At 38.4% G+C, this 20,902-nt stretch overlaps 1 protein-coding gene across 1 annotated transcript; it reads right to left on the bottom strand.

Moving 5' to 3' along the window:
* Positions 1 to 1,132: 1,132 nt before the first annotated feature.
* On the bottom strand, positions 1,133 to 2,260 carry LOC122123295 (zinc finger protein OZF-like). The gene has a single exon (XM_042697653.1). It carries the CDS (start codon positions 2,258 to 2,260, stop codon positions 1,133 to 1,135), a length of 1,128 nt encoding a protein of 375 aa, XP_042553587.1.
* Positions 2,261 to 20,902: the final 18,642 nt, after the last annotated feature.

Raw genomic sequence — 20,902 nt, 5'->3', positions numbered from 1 at the left:
CTATGAGATAACACAGATACGACACATCTTCCACACTGGTGTTTTATTATAGCTCACTCAGCAGAACAACTAAATGGGCTAAGAGTGAATCAATCACAAGTTGTTCATCAACAGTGATTAATTAAAGAAATGTGCAAGCACTGAAGACACTTTGGGGTTCTCCCCTAAGACAAAATGCAGAGATTCTAGTCTTTATTAATCTATCATATTTTTTAAATATATATTTTATTGTAAAGCTACTGTATCGATTGGTTATACCATTATATGAGTTAGGTCATTAATACATTTTCTATCGAGCATTGTTACCCCTCCAAGAAAGACCTTATTATTGTTATTACTTTTTCTAGAAAAGTTTTCCATTTTTTCTACATATGCTTTTTCTCCTCTTTGTGTGTGAGGGTGTGTGTGTGTGTGTTTGTGTGTGTTTTGTGTGTTCTGTAATGAACCCTGAGCTGTGTCTTGTAGTTCGAGGACTCCACATCTGCAATATCATAAGGTCTCTATCCTGTATTGGTTCTGTATTGCAATTTCAATTTTCTTACAGATCAAAGACTTTCCCATTTGGTACAATCCTAAGTTATTTCATTTGTGTGAGTGAACTTACATGTGTTAAGCTGTGACCTCCAGGTCTTTCCACATTGGTCGCATTCATAAGGTTTCTCTCCTTGTGTTCTGTGATGGATGTTAAGTTGTGCCTTTCAGGTGAAAGAATTTCCATGCCTGCTACATATATAACATTTCTCTCTGGTGGGTTTTTTTCTGATGGACAGAAAGGTGTATGTTCTGGATGAAAGACTTTCCACATAGCTTACATTCATAAAATTTCTCTCCTGTGTGTGCTGTCTGGTGGATAGTAAGTTGGAGCTTCTGGCTGAAAATCTTTCTGCAAATATGACATTTGTAAGGTTTCTTTCCTGTGTGTTTTCTGATGGACAGTGAGGTTTGACTTCCAGGTGAAAGTCATTCCACACATGTTACATTCATAAGTTTTCTTTCCTGTGTGTATTATCTGATGGACATTGATGCTTGACTTCCAAGACAAGGACTTTCCACACATGTTACATTAATAAGGTCTCTCTAATGTGTGTGTTTTCTGGTGCACAGTAAGGTTTCTTTTATGGGTGAAAGACTTTCAACACAAGTTAAATTCATAAGGTTTTTCTTTAGTATGTGTTCTCTGGTGGCGAGTAAGCATTGATTTCTGGGTGAAAGACTTTCCACACATCTTACATTCATAAGGTTTCTCTCCTGTGTGTGTTCTCTGGTGCAGAGGAAGATATTCCTTGCAGGAGAAAGACTTTCCACAAATGTTACATTCAAAAGGTTTCTCTTTTGTGTGTGTTCTCTGGTGGCGAGTAAGCTTTGATTTCTCAGTGAAAGACTTTCGACACATGTTACATTCATAAGGTTTCTCTCTAGTATGTGTTCTCTGGTGGCGAGTAAGCATTGATTTCTGGGTGAAAGACTTTCCACACATCTTACATTCATAAGGTTTCTCTCCTGTGTGTGTTCTCTGGTGCAGAATAAGATATTCCTTGCAGGAGAAAGACATTCCACAAATGTTACATTCAAAAGGTTTCTCTTTTGTGTGTGTTCTCTGGTGGCGAGTAAGCTTTGATTTCTCAGTGAAAGACTTTTGACACATGTTACATTCATAAGGTTTCTCTCTTGTGTGTGTTCTCTGGTGGCGAGTAAGCTTTGATTTCTGAGTGAAAGACTTTCCACACTTGTTACATTCATAAAGTTTCTCTCCTGTGTGTGTTCTCTGGTGGAGAGTAAGATATGCCTTCCAGGAGAAAGACTTTCCACAAATGTTACATTCAAAAGGTTTTTCTTTTGTGTGTATTCTCTGGTGGACAGTAAGGTGTGTCTTCCAGGTGAAAGACTTTCCACACATGTTACATTCATAAGGTTTCTCTCCTGTGTGTGTTCTCTGGTGTCTAGTAAGATATGCCTTGCATATGAAAGATTTTCCACAAATGTTACATTCAAAAGGTTTCTCTTTTGTGTGTGTTCTCTGGTGGACAGTAAGCTTTGATTTCTGGGTGAAAGACTTTTGACACATGTTACATTCATAAGGTTTCTCTCCTGTGTGTGTCCTCTGAGGGACAACTGGGTGTTTCTTCTCAGTGAAAGACTTTTCACACTGTTTTCGTTCGTCAACTACAGAAGACACATGAGGACTATATGCAGCACACATCTTACCAGGTTCACTGAAAACACCCATGCTCTGACAGCCAGTGACCTTTTCTATCCTCATCCCTAAGGAGTTCCCATTATTCTTAATCAGTTCTGACTTCTGTATGGAGCTCAAATGAAAACTTCTTATAAGTCTCACTTTTTCCTCCCCTGGGTTACAATTCATGACTGCTACTTCAGAGAGATATTTATTGTGACGTTCCTGGCAGGTGCTAATCACATCCTCCATTTCTGGGACATCTAAAGTGAATAATAGAAAAATAAACAAAAACATAAATGAGATCCATAAATTCCTTAATGTAAAGATATTTCCTCACATTCTGTTACAATATTTTCAAATATCAAAGCATTGCTTTATGCAGAATATATATATTTCTCTGCAATGTAGTAATTAAGAAAGTAGTACTGACATTTTACAATGGAAAATAATGTTTTTCTGTATTTCAGATTTTTATATTTTTCTTAAGGAAATATTTACTCAAATTATTCATCTCCATACTCTTAATGCTTCCATTCTGAATCTCCCTCTATGCCCAGCACCACAGATAAGAAATTGTCCTGATCCTATTTTCCTCCTACCTGCAAAATACTAGTTTAAAATAAAATGAGATCTCCTTACTATATTTCTTATTGTCTTTTTCTCTCTATGAATGACTTCTCTACTGCTGCGGACCGGGTTCTGTCGGGACGACGGAGGATACCTAGGGGAGGAACCTGGAATAGGATGGGGAGATGGCAAACAGACAACTCACACACATTAGGAGTGGATGCTGAGTGCTGAGTGCGATTTAATGCAGAGGATAACAAACTTTTATAACAGAAGTCTTCATAAGAAAGGGGCAAAAGGTTACACAATCTTGCTGCAAGGCTTCGTTCTTGGATGGTCACCAGCTGGTCGCCTGAAAGGGCAAAAGTTTACACAATCTTGCTGCAGGGCTTCATTCTTAGGTGGTCACCAGCTGGTGGCCTGAAAGGCACTTGTTTCCGGCTTATCTCTAAGAAATATAATGGGTTTCGACGTTTGTCACCAACTAACCATTACCTTATTTCTATAGAGGCCTTAATTATCCCATAAGATTTTTCCTGTTCCTTCTTTAATAGTAAGGTCACGGAGGCCTAGATCTAGCAAGTCTCAGTAAATGAGAGTACCAGGAAGTTCTTTCTCCTAAGTAGTTATCTCAGCAATTGCCATACATTCCTTCTGTTCTAGCCGCGCCTACAGCTTCTTGTAAATTTCTTACAATTCCTTCTGCTGGAGTGACTTTGTGAAACCCCCAATACTTTTATATTTGCTTATAACTTGTCTACTAGCCTTCATAAGAGGGGTTGCAGGGTAGCACTTAACTCTGGTGAGTTAGTCATATTTTTGAGACATTCATCAGATATTGGAGTCGTCAACACTCTTAAGAAAGAGCTTTGAATAAGGGAACATTGACAAAGAGTAAGCACAATGAGCAGCAGAAACAGTAAAAGATTAATAGGCACTCTTATACAGTGAGGAAAAGAAAGGCAGAAACACATCTTTCCCAGGGGCTTGCCAGCCTTTTTCCAGGAGTAGGCCTTTTAGAAGCCCTATTCTCCGAGGTAGACTTCAGTGAAGTCCCAAAACTTGGAGATAGGTTTCTGTAAAGCCCCATTCTCTGAGGTAGACTTCAGTGAAGTCCCAAAACTCAGAGATAGGTCTCTGAAGCCCGTATCTTGGTCTGATAGATGGTTTCCCATGCTAAGCAGACTCCACTGGAGTCGGCGTGGCACTCTACAGACAAAAAGAATTGCTAACATTAACTACACTGGAACATCAAATTCAGTTTGTCTCCACGAGAATTCTGGATTGACAATCCCTTGAGACAAAGGATCATCTAGTTCTCTGCCACATATGACTCCAGGGCACTAGGAATACCATTGCTCTGTACAGCTCAAGATAAACAGACCCACTGGGCTCTGGACCCAACATTACTATTCAAGATGCTTTAACTCACCTGTGAAATTCTCTTCTGAGCCTTCTCTCATCCATGGTTCTGCACCTTGCTCCAGCTTCACAATCAATATAGGTTTAGGAACACAGTGCCCTGTGAATAAGAAATAGTGGAGAACTATTGCTCTTGCTGGGTCATCATTAATGTAATGTTGCAGACATCCTGTTCACTGGGTTGCTCCTAAATCTGGTATCTCAATTGTTTTATTTTTGGAAAGGTAGGATCGGTTGTGGGGCCTGAACTCTGAGCCTGGGAGCTGTATCACAGCTCCTAAGCTCAAGGCTAGCACTCTACCACTTGAGCCACAACACCAATTCGGGCTTTTTTTTCTGCTTTTTTTCATGCTGAGGAATCGAACACAGGGCCACAAGCATGCAAGGCAAGGGCTCTACCACTGAGCCACCTTCCCAACCCATGGTGTCTCAATTCTTAACATCTCCATGGTGTACTTTCCCTCAGCTTTGGGTTTATTTTGCCAATGTGTGGCTTGAACTCAGCACTTTTGCTCAAATCTAGCATTCTACTAGTTTGTGTCTTGGATACATTTCTAGTTTTTGAATGGTTAATTGGAGATAAGAGTCTCGTGTTCATTTTTCTACAGTTGCTTGCTTCAAACCAAAATCTTCAGATTTCAGCCTACAGAGTATCTAGGATTCCAAGCTTGAAGCAATGCAACCTATGTCAGGTTTGGCTTACAAATACACACTTTCACACTTTCACCTACTGATTTCCAGATCATACTGACAGTAGTAATGTATATTCTATCTAGACTGTAGATCCACCTATCATAATCACCCCAAGTCTGGGAAGTCAGTTTCCTGTTAGTGGATCATAGTTTAGAACTTTTGTCCAACTACTAATTTGCCTTCTTAACGAATGAGAATAAAATTAGCTCTTGAGTTACATATAATGAAGTTGAAGTTTCCCTTAGAAAGAAATGACACTTGCATTGGACTGGAATCTTTTTTTTTTTTTTTAACAAAATGTAATGGTCCAAAGGCTTACACTTGTAACACTACATTTAGGAGGTAAGATCAGAAGAGGCAGGCTTGAAACCAACCTGGGCACAGAAACACAGAATATACCCCAAAACAAAATCCAAAATGGAGTTGTGGCTCAAGCAGTAGTGTGAAAGGCAAACAACATCAAGCTCCCAGACCTGAATTTGCCTGGATTTTATACTAGCAGTTCTTTACCTGGGAATGGACTGGAATCTTGTACCTAAATAACATAGTCAAATGTCTACTAAAATAAAAGCACTTTCCAAATAAAAGTGACCTTTGCTCACCCAATGACATTAGGTGGTTATAAGTCTCCAGCATCACTTCTCTATGAAGGGTCCTCTGACCAGGATCCAGATCCTGCCACTCCTTCCAGGTGAAGTCCACAGCCACATCATCAAATGATATCAGCTTCTGTAATGGCACATTTCCATCAAGAAATTAGACCTGGGTCATGAGAATTCCAATCTGGAATTTCATTATGCTGCAAGTATGCTTTTGTCTTACATAAAATGATTGCAGCTGGCTATGTTATTTTTTCACAGGGAAAATTAAATAGCAAATTAGAAATATTTGACAATACGTAAACCTGGTCATTAAAATACACAGATTTGCAGGGCACTGGTAGCTTATGCCTGTACTCCTAGCTATTGAGGAGGCTGAGGTCTAAGGATCAAGGTTCAAGGCCAGCCCAGGCAGGAAAGTCCATGAGACACTTATCTCCAGTAAACCACCAGAAAACTGAAAGTAGCACTGTGACTCAAGTGGTAGTAGAGCACTCACCTTGACCTGAAGAGCCGAGGGACAATAACCAGGCCCAGAATTCAAGCCCCAAGACCAATAAAAAGTTACAGATTCCCTAATGAATGCAAATACATTTCTGCTGCTAGCAATAGAGACAAGATAAAAATTCTAAGGAGATAATAATGTGGCAGGATGACATTAAGTCTAAGGTGGTGTCTAAAAATTATATTATTATTTTTGATAAAATTTTAGTACATATAAGGGTAACAATGAATTAAACAAATATTTTCTCTGCATTTACATTTACTGCTTCACCATAAATTCTATTTGGACCTTCTATTAACAAGTACTCTCATAAGCAAGCAGAACACATTCAGGATATCACATGGTATACAGAACATAGAACATTACTAGATCAAAGAAAAGCAGTGTCCACATGAATGCTCAAAAAACAGTAACAGTACTCCAGAAAGTAGCTAATGATTTATTGGGCCCTTATAAGATTTGATTTAGTTCCCACATAAAAATATCCTAGGTTAACCATGTTTGGTTTAAATACTAAATATTGAAATGTGGTCATAGACATCCTGATATTTCCTTCCTATGTAAATAAGAACTGCTACCATGAAGTTTTGTAAACTTTCTCTACATTCTACAATACAAAATATAGGTGGGAGGGGAATAAAATGTTCCTTGAGAAGATTTTCATTGTAATAGACCTTCATGGAAGGTGGAGGCAAATTGATAGAGACTCAAGGAACACTCAAGGTGACAAAAATGATACATATGACCAAATGCTCAAATGTGTTAAATATTCCTGAGTCATTTCTCCAGTAGATCCCTAAAGATATATTTCCACTTTTATTAGTTAATAGTGAAATTCCTCAGAGATCAAAATCAATTCCTGAGCAAACTTCTGTGAGATTTTGCAACAAATGTTATTGCTAATAGAGAAATCCTCATCACTGTATTAATTTTTTTTTAATCAAAACTACCTATCTCATACTGGCAGTGAATGAAAATATTTAAAAGTAGTGGTATGGAAAAACCAAACTGAGTACCATGACAAATGAAGTTAAAGCAAAGATAACAGAATCAGGTGAAATCAAATTTTCTTGTAGTTTACAATTGGATGAAGCACGTCCTTTTCTGTATGGAACTCTGAAGTTGAGCTGAAGGGGGAAAAAGGTTTGAGAGGTTGGAATTCCAGCCTGACAGCATTAAGAGCACTGAGAGCTGGCTGCAGAAGGCTTAAAAGAGAATTCTGGAGATGGTTAAGAGACTGGAGTGCAGGCCTTTACCTTACTGTTGGAAAGATAGCATCTGAAACTGAGCTGCTGTTCACCTTGAAGGCTAGGTAAGGTGAACTTCATGTCTGCATTTTCTCTGGGCAAGAGTCTTCTGTCTCAGGAGAATAAGGAAACATGTTTGCCTCACAACCTGTTGTGGCTCAGATTGTAATATTAATATAGATACTTTGATTTTGCATGTTATCAATGGTAATCTTCCCTGTGTGAACTCAAGGAACTATGCTTGCTTGCTGGCAACCAGAGACCAAGTGCCAGAGAGGCTTCAGAACCCTGGTTTCCCCTAAGTCTATCTGTTTATGTTTTTGTGCTTCTCTAATTTTCTTTGTTTCTGGAATCCTGTAGAACTCTCTAGGCAACAATTTTCCTATACAGTGGGTAAGAAAAATGTCAATCCTAAGAGCCATGTCAGCAACATAAAGCTGATCACTAAGAAAAACTAGTTCCCAGATAGATCATTGAAGAAAAGAAAAAACTGAGAGACATATGGAGGAAAGACAGAAGGAGAAAGTAAGAAAAAATGATTCAAAGATACATACAAAGAGATAGAAACAAAAATAACCAACAAAAGTGAGTAGAAAACCAAAAGTAGAGAGAGATTATAGAGGAAAGGAATCTTGTGAGGATACATTAGAAAACAAACAAGATTTTGTAAAAAGACCATAAAGTTTAGCAACAAATATAGCCTCAGCTTCAAGTAAGACCAAGACCATGAAGTAGTCCAAGAAGTATATATGGAGAGTAATTTAAGTACATATACGTTAATCATTCCTTAAGAACACACGAAGGTGCGTTTGACCACACTATTTCAGCAATTCCAGGAAAATTTCATTGAGATAGTTGAATGTTACTCATGAGGATGAGATCTGGTTGCAATCTACCCTTCACCTTCCAGGACATGTAACCTGCTCGGTGTCACTACATCACATAACAGGTATGACTACATGTTATGACAAGATGAAACCTAGACATTCTGAAGCCAATCTGAATTCAACTTAGAAAAAATATAACCATTTAATCTGCTAAACCTACAAGCAACCTTAATCTGATATGTTCTTGAGGCTAAATCTGTGTGGTTTGTAGTATTTTTAATTCTTGCACATCTTTAGGTTCATATAATGGAATGGAAAACAAATGAGAAATAATAAAATAAAAAACTCACCAGAGATCCATTCATTCTGTCTTGCTGCTGACAATGGACAGAAGACTCTGGAAGCATGGCTGGGATATAAGGCAAATGACGTATTCAGAAATGAATCTGTGAGATTTTGGGTCCAGAATTTTCTCTTGCAAACATAATACATGGGCTGCAAAACCATAAAGCTGTCTTAAATGAATCTTTAATATCTCAGACAAAGCATTAAAGTCTACAAGAAACACAAATCCAGTCCATTTCCTGGTAGATAGATATTATTAAACCAACTAATTTCTATGTTTATGTACACATTAAATTTGAAAAAATGAATGTTTCCACAAATATTATTGAATACTTGAAAGCAAAAACATATCACATTTCCATGAAAAGTATTTATTACTGAATATACTTCGGGTTGTAGGAACTGCTTTTTTTAATGCTAAGGTATCCTAGGAATCCAATGGAAATTGTGTTCTACATCAATCATTTACATATTTAAACACCAGGGAAAGCATGTATGATGTAACTCAGTAGTTTTCACCCAAAGTTAGAGAAAAAATGTATACAGAATATATTTCTTGTGTTATAATATTTCAACAACGGTTGTCAAATGGCACATTTCACTGTACCCATTGCACACCTATGCAATGACTTGCAATAACCATTTAACATGCTTTGGCCAAAGGGACATGAGTAAAGATGAGGTAAACTCAGGTTTGAAGAGTCCCTAATGTTCATTTCCCTAAACAGTCTTGGAAAGAACCCTGACCATCCTAAAGATACAACATAAAATACTTCATATAGGAGTGACACACCTGAAGATAAGCATCACCTACAAAGCATACAACCTTGAGTAAGACATATTACCTCAAGTTTTCTTCGGTGATTTTTCTTTTAAGGTCAAATGTCCCTGAGCAATATTTTCTGTACTACCAGGCACAACCAACCAATAAGAGCTAGCATTAGCAAATCCTTAGATGGGACATTTAACATGAGTTTGCATGATGACATACTAAAAATCATAGTGGTAACAGGCTGAATAAACTATCAAGAAGAGGATTAGGGATTACTACATGAATAGATACTTTCAGTCATAACAATTACCCCACCATGACAAACCACAGCCTCAGGTGCCCTCTGATAACTATGCACTGGCTTATTCCTCAATCCAGTGCATCACGATTCCTGGAAATTAGTTTAAATCTTGCAACAACACAAAGTGATTGAGAGTGGTGTAGGAAAGAGTACCAGGTGAATTTGGTGCTCAGGGAAGTAGCAACAATATTTGCATAAGGCAAAGGAAGCTAGCAACATCTTCCTCTTCCTGTGCTTTTCTGCTTCTTCCCTTTAGGGCTTCTCAGAATTGACAAGGTCTGTCCATTTAGGATGGAGATTCCTATTCATAGGGTGCTCTGCTTCAAACATTGCTAGGCTTCATTCCTAAAAATACAGGACCAGCACTCACTACTCCAATATCCCATGCACAACTGTCTCTAGAAACAGGGTCATGTAAAAACGCTTGTGAACTCAAGCCAAGAGATTAAAAACTCAAGGCAAACAGATTAACTTATCCCTAGGAGAAACAACACAGAAGCCCCAAATACAAGTGCAATGTAAGAGGACTCAAGGCAGGCATATTTGTCACAATTTCAATAGAATTCTTCCTCTACTCCTCTTATACCTGGGGCAAAGCAAATAAAGTCACATGGGTTAATAGAAGAATCCCTTAGTCTTGGAGTACAAATGCATGGCTCTTGGGCTCTCCTGGTCTGGACAATCACCCAGCTTGCCCTCAGACATTTGGGACCAGGTTCTTGATCTGAAGGCCCAGAAGCTAATGACAGCAAAAACTCCTGAACCTCAAGCAAATTATCAAACCCCAGACTGGAGAAAAGGGTAGAGAGGTAAGTAGCAAAGAGTGTCATGGTAGCAATAATGAGGGCAAAAAATATTCTCCAAAATCTGCAGCAATGGCTAAGAGTCCTCTGAACCTCAATAGCAAACAGAGACCCAATCTTATTATACCATGGTTCTACCAACTGAACATGCAATGTAAGTTATGGGGATTGCATAGTAAGCTAGGATTACTCATGAAGTTAGTGAGAACACAATTGTTCCTGCAAGAGGCAGGAAACACCACCCCACCCTTGAAAACCATGCCCAACCCAACTACTAGCATGTATGGATATATAACCCAAGCTTGCACAGTAAATGAAACCAAACCATGTAACAGGACAGGTCTCTGAAACAGAGGTATGGGATGATGAGAGGCATTAGTTCAAATAGGCCTCATGGCAGCAGCCAGGCTCAAGATGTCAGGGTGAGCTTGTCCACACAAACTGACAAACATCAGAGCCAGCAAGCTACCACTGATCACATCACTCCTCTGAGACCAGTCCTGCCTTACATACTGGGAGACTCCTACCACCAGAATTGTGGATAAGGTGTGAAATACACAGGCCATCCAGGGCTATGAATTATCACAACCATGGGAATCACTGGGCATAGTGGAACCCAAGAGGGATGCACCACATCTCCTGCCAAAGGAATTCTACAAGTGTTATGCATAAGCTCCATCTTTTTCCATTGGTTCACCTTTTTTTCCAAAGGAAGTCACACCCATTATCTATCCCTGAATACCTTACCACACTTGTACCTCCTACCTCAGGATCTGCAATAGTCAATAACTGTGATCAATGAAATAAGAGGATATAATATTTGTATAATAAAGAGACTTACATCTGTGAGAAATGAACAATTCAAAAATAATGTAGGAAGTAAATTCTATTTAAACTAGTATAATAAACATAACACTTAGAAATAAATGTTTGAAAAATGTAACCAAGAACAATGACAACTATGGGACACAGCTAGTCCAGGAAGCACCAATTTTTACCTGATCCTTATGTCTTGCTTCTCAGTAACTTACTTTTAACTTTTACAGAAATAAAGAATTATTTTTCCTTCATATTTTATAGGTGCTCCAATGTTGCCGTCTATACATCCAAAAGTGCCTCACGATCTCCATTTTCATAAGGAAAAGCTCAGATCCACTAAAAGAGGGATGGAAAACCCTTACACTGGAGGAATGAATATCAAGCATGAAAATTTCCAACACAATCCTTCCAAATCATGATGTGGGGAAAGGATCATTAACAATCACAACAAACCCTTAAGAGACAAGCTTAGAATGTCTGATATGAGGAAGGAAGGCAAAAGATTTATTCCATAGTGTAATGGATACAGTCTGGGAAGACAAGTCTGAAGACCCCTGGATATGTGGCCTAGAGTTGCTGACAGGAGCTTCTAGGTTTCGAGAAGAGGTAGAAAATCAAAACAAAATAGGATATGCAAAACAGAAAAGTACAAACAGACTGGTTTGGAGCAAGTAATCAAACTTCACATGAACATGGACCTGCCTTGAACTCTACCTCCTCCCACATTCATCCTGATCTATCTAGACAACCATTTTTTTTTGAAGAGTCTTGGAGGAGGAGTACCATTTTCTAAGAAAGCCTTGGGAGGAAAGTTTTCACTAGTCCCTGAAGCAATTAATAAAAGAAAGGCAAGTACATCACAGCAAATGCTCACAGACAGTGCCTAAGCTCTGAGTTCAAGCCACAGGACCAACAACAAAAGGGGGGAAAAACTTTTTAAGGAAAGACAAATTTCAGACACAAATAACCAAAAACTCCTTAAAATTTCATAGATGTAATTTGGGAGTTTTGGGGAAAGTAATGAGTAGAATTTGACAAATCAATTTAATTCAAAGATTATAAAGTATATCTGTCTTTAAATTCTGTTATTTTATTCCAGTATATATATTAGAGCAGGGGAAGATGGTGCCAGAATCAATCAGTTTACTGTCTGCAAGTACCTTATTTTTTTTTTTTTTTTTTTTTTTTTTGGTCTATCTTCTGGCTTGAACCCAGCCTGAGCGCTGTCCCTGCATTTTTAGCTCAAAGTGAGCTCTCTACCACTTGAGCCACAAGGCCACTTCCATTTTTTTTTTTTTTGGTAGTTAGTTGGAGATAGGGCTTATGAACTTTCCAGGCTGGCTTTGAACTGGGATCCTCATATCTCAGGTTCCTGAGACCTAAAATTACAGGCATGAGCCATTGGCACCCAGCTGCAAATACCTTTGTAAAATAAGAGGGGAGATATTCAAAACTTTAAGGAAAAACAGAGACATAATTTACATTCAGCAGAACGTACTTTTTGAACAAAAACAATAATAAAAACTATGTAGTTTCATAACTTCAATTATATTAAAAGAACTAAGAATTACAAAGCCAAATTATGCAGTGCTCCTTATACATTTGTGTTTTTAATTGGTCTAACAATATTTATGTTGGTAAATTGAATTTTCAAGAAGAAACTTACCTAAGATTCCACAGCTGGGAGAGAAAGGTCCCCATGCATGCTTGCACACTTAGGACCAAGTGCCTTGTGCCAATCAAAACCCTGTAACAAGCCCACTTCCTCTAAGTGAATTGTGCATCGCATTATGGGAATTGTAGTTTCTATGTGGGGGGGGGAAGTGTGGGGGGGATGGAGGATTGGGGGTTGGGGGGAGCAGCGGTGCCAATGCCTTCTTGTCCACTGTTTGTGTTTTTAGTTTACAAATTCGGGTTACTTTGCTTTTGTCTTGCTGCTGGAAGTGCTCTGAAGTATAGGTTTGCACACCATAGTCAGAGCCAAGAGGTAGAAGCCCAGATTCTAGAAGGAATCATGTTGAGCGAGGTAAGCCAAGAACGAAGAGACAAACGGTACATGGTCTCCCTAATAAGTGGATGCTAAATCCAAAATGTTAGGTGATACGACAAAACTAACAGGACTTAAGAAACAAAGAACTCCCGCTCATCTGGTTGAACCACTACTAAATATCCCCATGCTGCTGATCACAAATATGGTATATAACATGTGAACACTGTTATATATTACAGAATGTGATAGACAATTTGCTCCAGGAAAGTTAGAATGAACTTGTGACTTTGAAATTATGTAATCACTTAATCACAATCAAAAAAAAAAAGAACCTCAGGGAAGGGAGGGAGGGAGGGGATGGTAGAGGGAAAAAAAAAGAAAAAAAAAAGAAAAAAAAAACTACGTAGTTTCATAACTTCAATTATATTAAAAGAACTAAGAGTTAAAAAGCCAAATTATGCAGTGCTCCTTATACATTTGTGTTTTTAAATTGGTCTCACAATATTTATGTTGGTAAACTGAATTTTCAAGAAGAAACTCACCTAAGATTCCGCAGCTGGGAGAGAAAGGTCCCCATGCATCCTTGCACACTTAGGACCAAGTGCCTTGTGCCAATCAAAACCCTGTAACAACCCCACTTCCTCTAGGTGAATTGTGCATGCATTCTGGGAATTGTAGTTTCTATGGGGGTATAGAGCCTTTGAAAGTGTGTGTGGGAGGGAGGGGATGTCGGGGAGGGGGAAATCAGGGAGGCAGGGGTGGGGGGGAAGAGGCACCAGTCCCTCCTTGCCCACTGTTGGTGTTTTTAGTTTGCATATTTGGGTTACTTTGCTTTTCCCTTGCTGCAGGAAGTGCTCTGATGTAGAGCTTTGCACTCCATAGTCAGAGCCAAGAGGTAGAAGCCCAGCTTCTCTTTTTCAGGGGATCTTGGGAGCTGTAACATGAAGTGATCTGAGGCTCCTAGCCAGAGTCTGCCCTTCACATTTTTCTCCAGTCTGGGGTGGATGATATTTTAGGGCTCATAGGTTTGTGCTGCCATTAGCACTTGTTCCTCCAGGTGCCAGAAAGTGGCTCACAAACCTCTGATTTTCGAGACAAGGAGAGTCAGGAGTTGTGCGTTTATACTCCTGAACCTAGAGACTCTGGCATGCACACATGTGACTTTATGAACTTGCTTTTTTGAATTGAAGCCAATGAATGGTAAACATTCCTTGAAAATGTCTTATATAAACATATTGATCCTCTTTTCATCCTATGCACTTTCTAGGGCTTTTGAAACTTTCAAAATGCTGCTGGCACCAATATACTCCAATTAATGTGTCTGTTCTTGACAAATTACAATTTCTCCACTAATTTAATTAGCCTGTATTACATCACTTAAAATGAGAGAGCCTGGCTGGGCAGGTGGTTCAGTGGTAGAGTGCTTGCCTTGCGTGAATGAAGTCCTGGGTTTGATTCCTCAGAACCACATAAGCAGAAAAAGCCAGCAGTGTACTGTGGCTCAAGTAGTAGAGTGCTAGCTTTGAGCTGAAGGTCAGAGGGACAGTGCCCAGGCTCAGAGTTCAGACCCTATACCCACAAAAAAAAAAAATAAGAGAGATTTCCTATACATGTACACCAAAAACAATTGTTAAAACATAATTTGAATACAATACAATGCCCTTGATATGTGTGTGCCTGTCCTGATTCTTGAACTCAGGGTCTGAAAATGACCTTGAAATTATTTGGTTCCATGATAATGTTCTACCACTTAAGCCACATTTGCACTTCCCACTACTTTGGTAGTTTATTGGAGATGAGTCTCTCAGACTTTCATATCCCCCTGGCTTCAATCTGTGATCCTTGTAGGGTTCCTTCATGTCCATCCCAGGGAACCACAAGCAGGCACAGGAGAAAAATTATTATAAGGTTTATTAGAAGGACCATATTTCCCAGGACAGGGAGCACAAGCATTTGTCCCTCTTCTGGTTGCAACAGGATCTGGGGGGCAGGAAGTGAGTTAAGTACATGCTCGCCGGGCGCTGGTGGCTCACGCCTGTAATCCTAGCTACTCAGGAGGCTGAGATCTGAGGATCGCGGTTCAAAGCCAGCCCGAGCAGGAGAGACCGTGAGACTCCTATCTCCAATAAACCACCAGAAAACCGGAAGTGGCGCTGTAGCTCAAGTGGTAGAGCGCTCGCCTTGAGCTGAAGAGCTGAGGGACAGCGCCCAGGCCCAGAGTTCAAGCCCCACGACCGACAAAAAAAAAAAAAAGTACATGCTCAACTGAGTCTGAGATGAGAGAGGGAGTGGCCAGCTGTGTGGAGGGAACTCTGGGTCTGGGAGGAGCTCAGGTCTTGGTGGAGCTGAGGACTAAAGGTGAGGATAATACTAACTTTCCTCAGATCTCAGCCTTCTGAATAATTAAGATTATAGCTATTAGACATGATAGCCCAGTTACAGTGCTCTTTTTAAAATTCAGATTATATTCTAATGAAATAATATGAAATAGAAAACTTGACATTTTCAAGGCAGGATGATCAGTCACTAAGGTGTATGACGACAGTCCAAATCTCAAAACACACAGAAAATGCCCCCACCTTGAAATCTGTAACACTCCTGATCTTAAGAATTGTGAATGTGAACACTTAGTCTATAATAAATTCTTTTAAACCTTTCACAGTAAGAAAACATTCTTGTGACAGAAAAACCCAGTAGTAATGTGCAAATATTGCTTTTAAAGGATTCATAGTGTCTTTCTGAGCAAAAACAAACTCAATGATGTATACAGAATAGATTTTCACTTTTTGTATATGTCACTGTAAAGATCATGTATTTTATATTAACAATTACCATTCTATGTAATTATAGAAACTACATCACTACTCGATAACAGAATATCCTGTGTAATCAACCAATAAGTACAAGCAAAAGCACATTGTGATATAATTTGTTGGTTTTAATTTTGATGGATGTACATTTTGGGGTGTATTTTCTGTTAAGATTGTTTAGTAACACATAAGACTTCAATCTACTGGTGCCTTGGCTGGGGATGGTTGACTGGGATTTTATCACTCCTCTGACCAGCATTTTATCTTGCATCTTTATTAGGCACTGTATCTCCAGCAGAATGGACATGATTCTTAATATGACTGCTTAGGAAAGTGAGGGACTTCTCAATCTCTGTTTATATCATCAGTACTGATGTACCTTTGGCCAAAGCAGGTTCAAACTCAAATTGCAAGTCATTGTACCAAGGTATGCTAATTATTTGCATAAAGGGTAATGTGCCATATGACAACCATTACAGAAATATTATAAAACAAAAATATGGGTTGTATACATTTTATCTCTATAAATTTGTGTGAAAATACTGTTCATAATATACATGTATTTGAATATGTAAATGAGGTAGAGTACAAATAATCAATGGAGTCCTAAGATATCTTTACATTAATAGAAAAATAGTTTACATATCCCTAGGTGTATTTCAGTGATAATTACTTTTAGTGAACAAGTGACATGTTTTCCTTTTTTGGGTTCAATTTTTCAACAATCTTTTGTAGGAGCTTTAGTTTTTTTTTCTGTTCTTTTTTTGGGGGAGGGTCTGGTCTTGGGGCCTGAACTCTGGGCCTGGGCACTGTCCCTCAGCTCTTCAGCTCAAGGCTAGCGCTCTACTACTTGAGCCACAGCGCCACTTGCAGCTTTTTTCTTTTTTCTTATGTGGTGCTGAGGAATCGAACCCAGAGCCTCAGGCATGCAAGGCAAGTGCTCTACCACTGAGCCACCTTCCCAGCCCCCATGCATATGTCTTCAGTGGACACTTTAATGCTCTTCTTAAGACAGGAATGATTCTTCTCCCATAGGAAGGCTCTTCCAGCCCACATATCATGTTTTGAACAGGAACATCTAGGGGAAAATCACACAGGTTCTTTTCTGACTCCCTTATTTGCCTTCGTTCATAGACATGGTTCCAGAATCTTTATTCATTGTCAACAGCAAGAAAGCATGAAAGGATCTCTAGTGAGATTCTTTTATTTTTCACTTTGTTTGACATTCCATTATGAACCTAAGGGTGTCCAAGATGGATGAAGAGAAAAAAAAAAAAAAGATTCAGCTTCAGGAACATGTTTCTAAAAATGCTAAAGATGTAGCCAGGCGTGGGTAGCTCACACCTGTAATCCAAGCTACTCAGGAGGTGAGAACTGAAGACCAGGGTTCGGAGCCAGCCCGAGCAGGAAAGTCTGTGAGACTCTTTTATCCAATAAACCACTAGAAAAAGGGAAGTGGCGCTGTGGCTCAAGCTGTAGAGCGCTCACCTTGAGCTGAAGAGCACAGGGACAGCACCCAAACCCATAGTTCAAGCCCCACAATGGACAAAAAAAAAAACAACAACTAAAGATGGCTTGGAGATTTAGCAGATTATAAAATCTGACATTCCAAGTTAAGTGCAGATATGCTTGTTTGTTTCTACATTTTCTAGTGTGAGAGAAAGTTGTCCCACTAGTTATGTGATTCAGTGACACCCAGGAGATGACTTCTCATAGAAGGTGAAGGATGGCTAGCAACTGCTCAGACATCACATCCTCATATGGAATAGTAAACTATCCTAATGAAATTTTACTGGATTTGCTGAAATAGTGTGGTCAAACATAACTTCAAATATTCTACAGGACTGAGTGAGCTTTAAGTACTTCAATTAATCTCTGTAAATACTCTTGGACTGCTTTGTGGTCTTTGTTTTACTTGAAACTTAGGCTGAGTTTGATGGTATTTATAGAAATCTCTGTTTTTCTCTATGGTGCTCTCATAGGAGTTCTCTTACCTATTTTCCCAATTCATTCTATTTTTCATGTTTTTAGCTTTCTTTCTTTTGCATTACATTTATTTATTGTGAAAATACCATACAGAGAGGTTACAATTACATGGTCAAGATAGTGAGTACATTTCTTATCACACATTGTTGCCTCCTCCTTTGTTTCCCTTTACCATCCCTTCTTTCTTTTTTTTTTTTTCAGTCGTGGTTCTGGAACTCTGGGCCTAGGTCCTATACTTAAACTCTGCAACTCAAGGCTAGTACTCTACCACTGGTGCCACATCACCACTTCCAATTTTCTAGTGGTTAATTGGAAATAAGAGTCTCACAGATGGTCCTGCCTGGGCTGGCTTTGAACTTCTATGCTCAGATCTCAGCCTCCTGACTAGCTAGGATTGTAGGCATGAGCCACCACCATGTGGCTTCACTAGTTTTATCTCTCTCTTTCTTCTCTCATTGTCTATTTCTCTCTGTGTCTCTTTTTCTCTTTCATTCTCTCTGCTTCTCTTTCCTCCATTTTTCTCTTAATTTTAATTTTCTTCAAATGGTTTATCTGGGAAGTAGATTTTCTTACTGATCAGTTTTCTTTTGGTGACATGGCTCTTAAAATTGACATTTTTCTCACTCATTATACAGGAAAATTGTTGCTAAACATAAAATAATTTGAGTTTCCCAGATTCTATTATCTTTCTCTGGTTTAACCTCATTTGATGTGGTTCCTGCAGTTTTCCTTTTTCTTCTTGTTCTGCTTGCTTTATTTGTGTTCACTGACATTATAAGATAGAAGCTGGTTGTGAAAATAAACAATACAGTGACTATGGTTTTCATATTTGAAATATCACTAATGGCAAAATCTGACATACATTTGCTAAGTAGTAAACTTTAATCTTTGGAACGTCAATGCTAAATAGCATGTGTGACGATGTATCCTTGGTCAGTAGAAACACACACATGGATGGCATTATCTTTACTAAATGCTGTTTATAAAGCACTATGCTGTCATATTAACCAAGACAGACACACTGAGAATAGATATGAAGACAAATTGTCTAGAAATCAGTATGACAAATAAATCTATGTTGTAAATACAATAAAATCCAACAATATGTTTCTAATAATCTAACAGTAAAACAAACAGAAGGAAACTAAAATAGATCTGTATAAAATGCATGTTATCATTGTGATTTATTCAATATTAAAGGGAGCCATTTTCTTCACTTGTGAAATAAAAACAATTGCTTTCAATTATGTATGGTGTTTTCACATGTATATCTTCTGGCAGGTGTGGCAGAGCCATAGAATGTGAGGGAAAGAGGGTGATGAAAGTGAAGTATACAACTCAAGGGCTGGGATGGTAGGGGAAAATCAAAGAAGGAGGAGGCAACAATGTTTAGTAAGAAATGTACTCATTACCTTGCTCATGTAAGTGTAACCCCTCTGTATGGTATTTTCACAATAAATAAACTTATTTAACAAAAAAGAGCTTGCTGCACTACATAGCAAGACCTATCATCAAAAGGAACATAGAAAAATCAAATTTTAGATTGTGAGACAAACCGTTTGTCTAGTTATTCAGTCATTAAGAGGAGTATTAGTTCTCCAATCATAATGATAGATTAAAGAAATTATCATTCTTTGGCCTTTTAATCATGTCTTTGTAGACTTTACTTTTCAGCATAGAACTTTTGTTATACAGATTTATAATTTGCTTGCTATTGTCAATACTCTGTATCTGTGTTAACACAATTCGTGCTGATGTTCTTTTCCTTTCATATTATAACTATTTGTATTTTTCAGTATTCATTGTTGCTTATGATATATTTATATTGATTTATTTTTATTTCTTGATAATTAATGTATGTCTTTTTGGCTTATTTTCTTGAGTATGTTTTCTTCTGTTCAAATCAGACAGTACTATTTTTATATTACAATATTAATATGGATTCATTTTAGTGATTACTTTACTATTTATTATATTTGTCTCATCTGATGTGTATTTCTTAGTTTGCTTTCATGTGACCTGCACACATCTTTCTATACAGTGCAAATCACCTGTTATATAACCTCCAGGGAATCTTCTATACACTCTAAATCACCTCTGATACCTATTACAATTTAAATCCTACTAAATAGTTGTTACAATGCATTGTTCATAGGATAATGCCAGTTTTTTCAAAGACTGCATGTTTACTATGGGTGCCATACTTTTTCAAGTATTTTGGTTCTATGGTTTGTTGAACTTCTGCAACAAACAAATATGTAAGGCCTAATATATTCCTTTGAAAATGCTACTGAAGGGGCTGGAAAGGTGGCTCAGTGGTAGAGTGCTTGCCTTGCATGCATGAGGCTCTGGGTTAGGTTGCTCAGCACCAGATACACAGAAAAAGCTGGAAGTGGTGCTGTGACTCCAGTAGTAGAGCAGTAGCCTTGAGCTGAAGACAGAGCCCAGGCCCCGAAATCAAGCTGTGTGAATGATGAAAAGAAAAACACATACCACAAATAAAATAGTGCATATAATAATATTTAAAGGTGCTGGACACAAGTGTCTCATGGTGGTAAACCTGAGATCTGAGGATTGAGCTTTCATCCAGCCCTTTCAGAAAAGTCAATGAAACTCTTATCTACAATTAATCACCTAAAAATCCAGAAGTAGAAATTGATAGATGGCTCAAGTGATAGAGCCTTAAGATAAAATGGTCAGGGACAGCACCCAGACAATGAGATCAATACCTAATATTGGTATACTTTACTGTTATATATGGGGGAAAAGGCTACGTTTAATAAGTAGGTGGAATTGTGCAAAAATGCATACTGTTCAATAAGTAATGAAATCCATACCTGGCTTATGTAACTTTGACCTATATATATGTGTGTGTGTGTGTGTGTGTGTGTGTGTATATATGTGTGTGTGTGTGTGTGTGTGTGTGTCACCTTCACAATAACTTTTTTAAGAATGCAAAAACAACAGAATTATAGACTAAGTCTCCGGTGGATGTAGGTAGCATTTACAGCAGGGAGGGTGAGCAGACATGGTAAAG

This window comes from Dipodomys spectabilis, unplaced genomic scaffold (assembly GCF_019054845.1).
Source record: "Dipodomys spectabilis isolate Male_0828 unplaced genomic scaffold, ASM1905484v1 ptg000227l, whole genome shotgun sequence".
Classification (NCBI taxonomy): domain Eukaryota; kingdom Metazoa; phylum Chordata; class Mammalia; order Rodentia; family Heteromyidae; genus Dipodomys; species Dipodomys spectabilis.
The sequence above is the reverse complement of the archived record's forward strand: the minus strand, read 5'-3'. Positions and strand labels throughout refer to the sequence as shown.

Coding starts and splice junctions, on each gene's coding strand:
- LOC122123295 (XM_042697653.1), bottom strand. CDS start 2,260: ATGAGGATAGAAAAGGTCACTGGCTGTCAGAGCATGGGTGTTTTCAGT.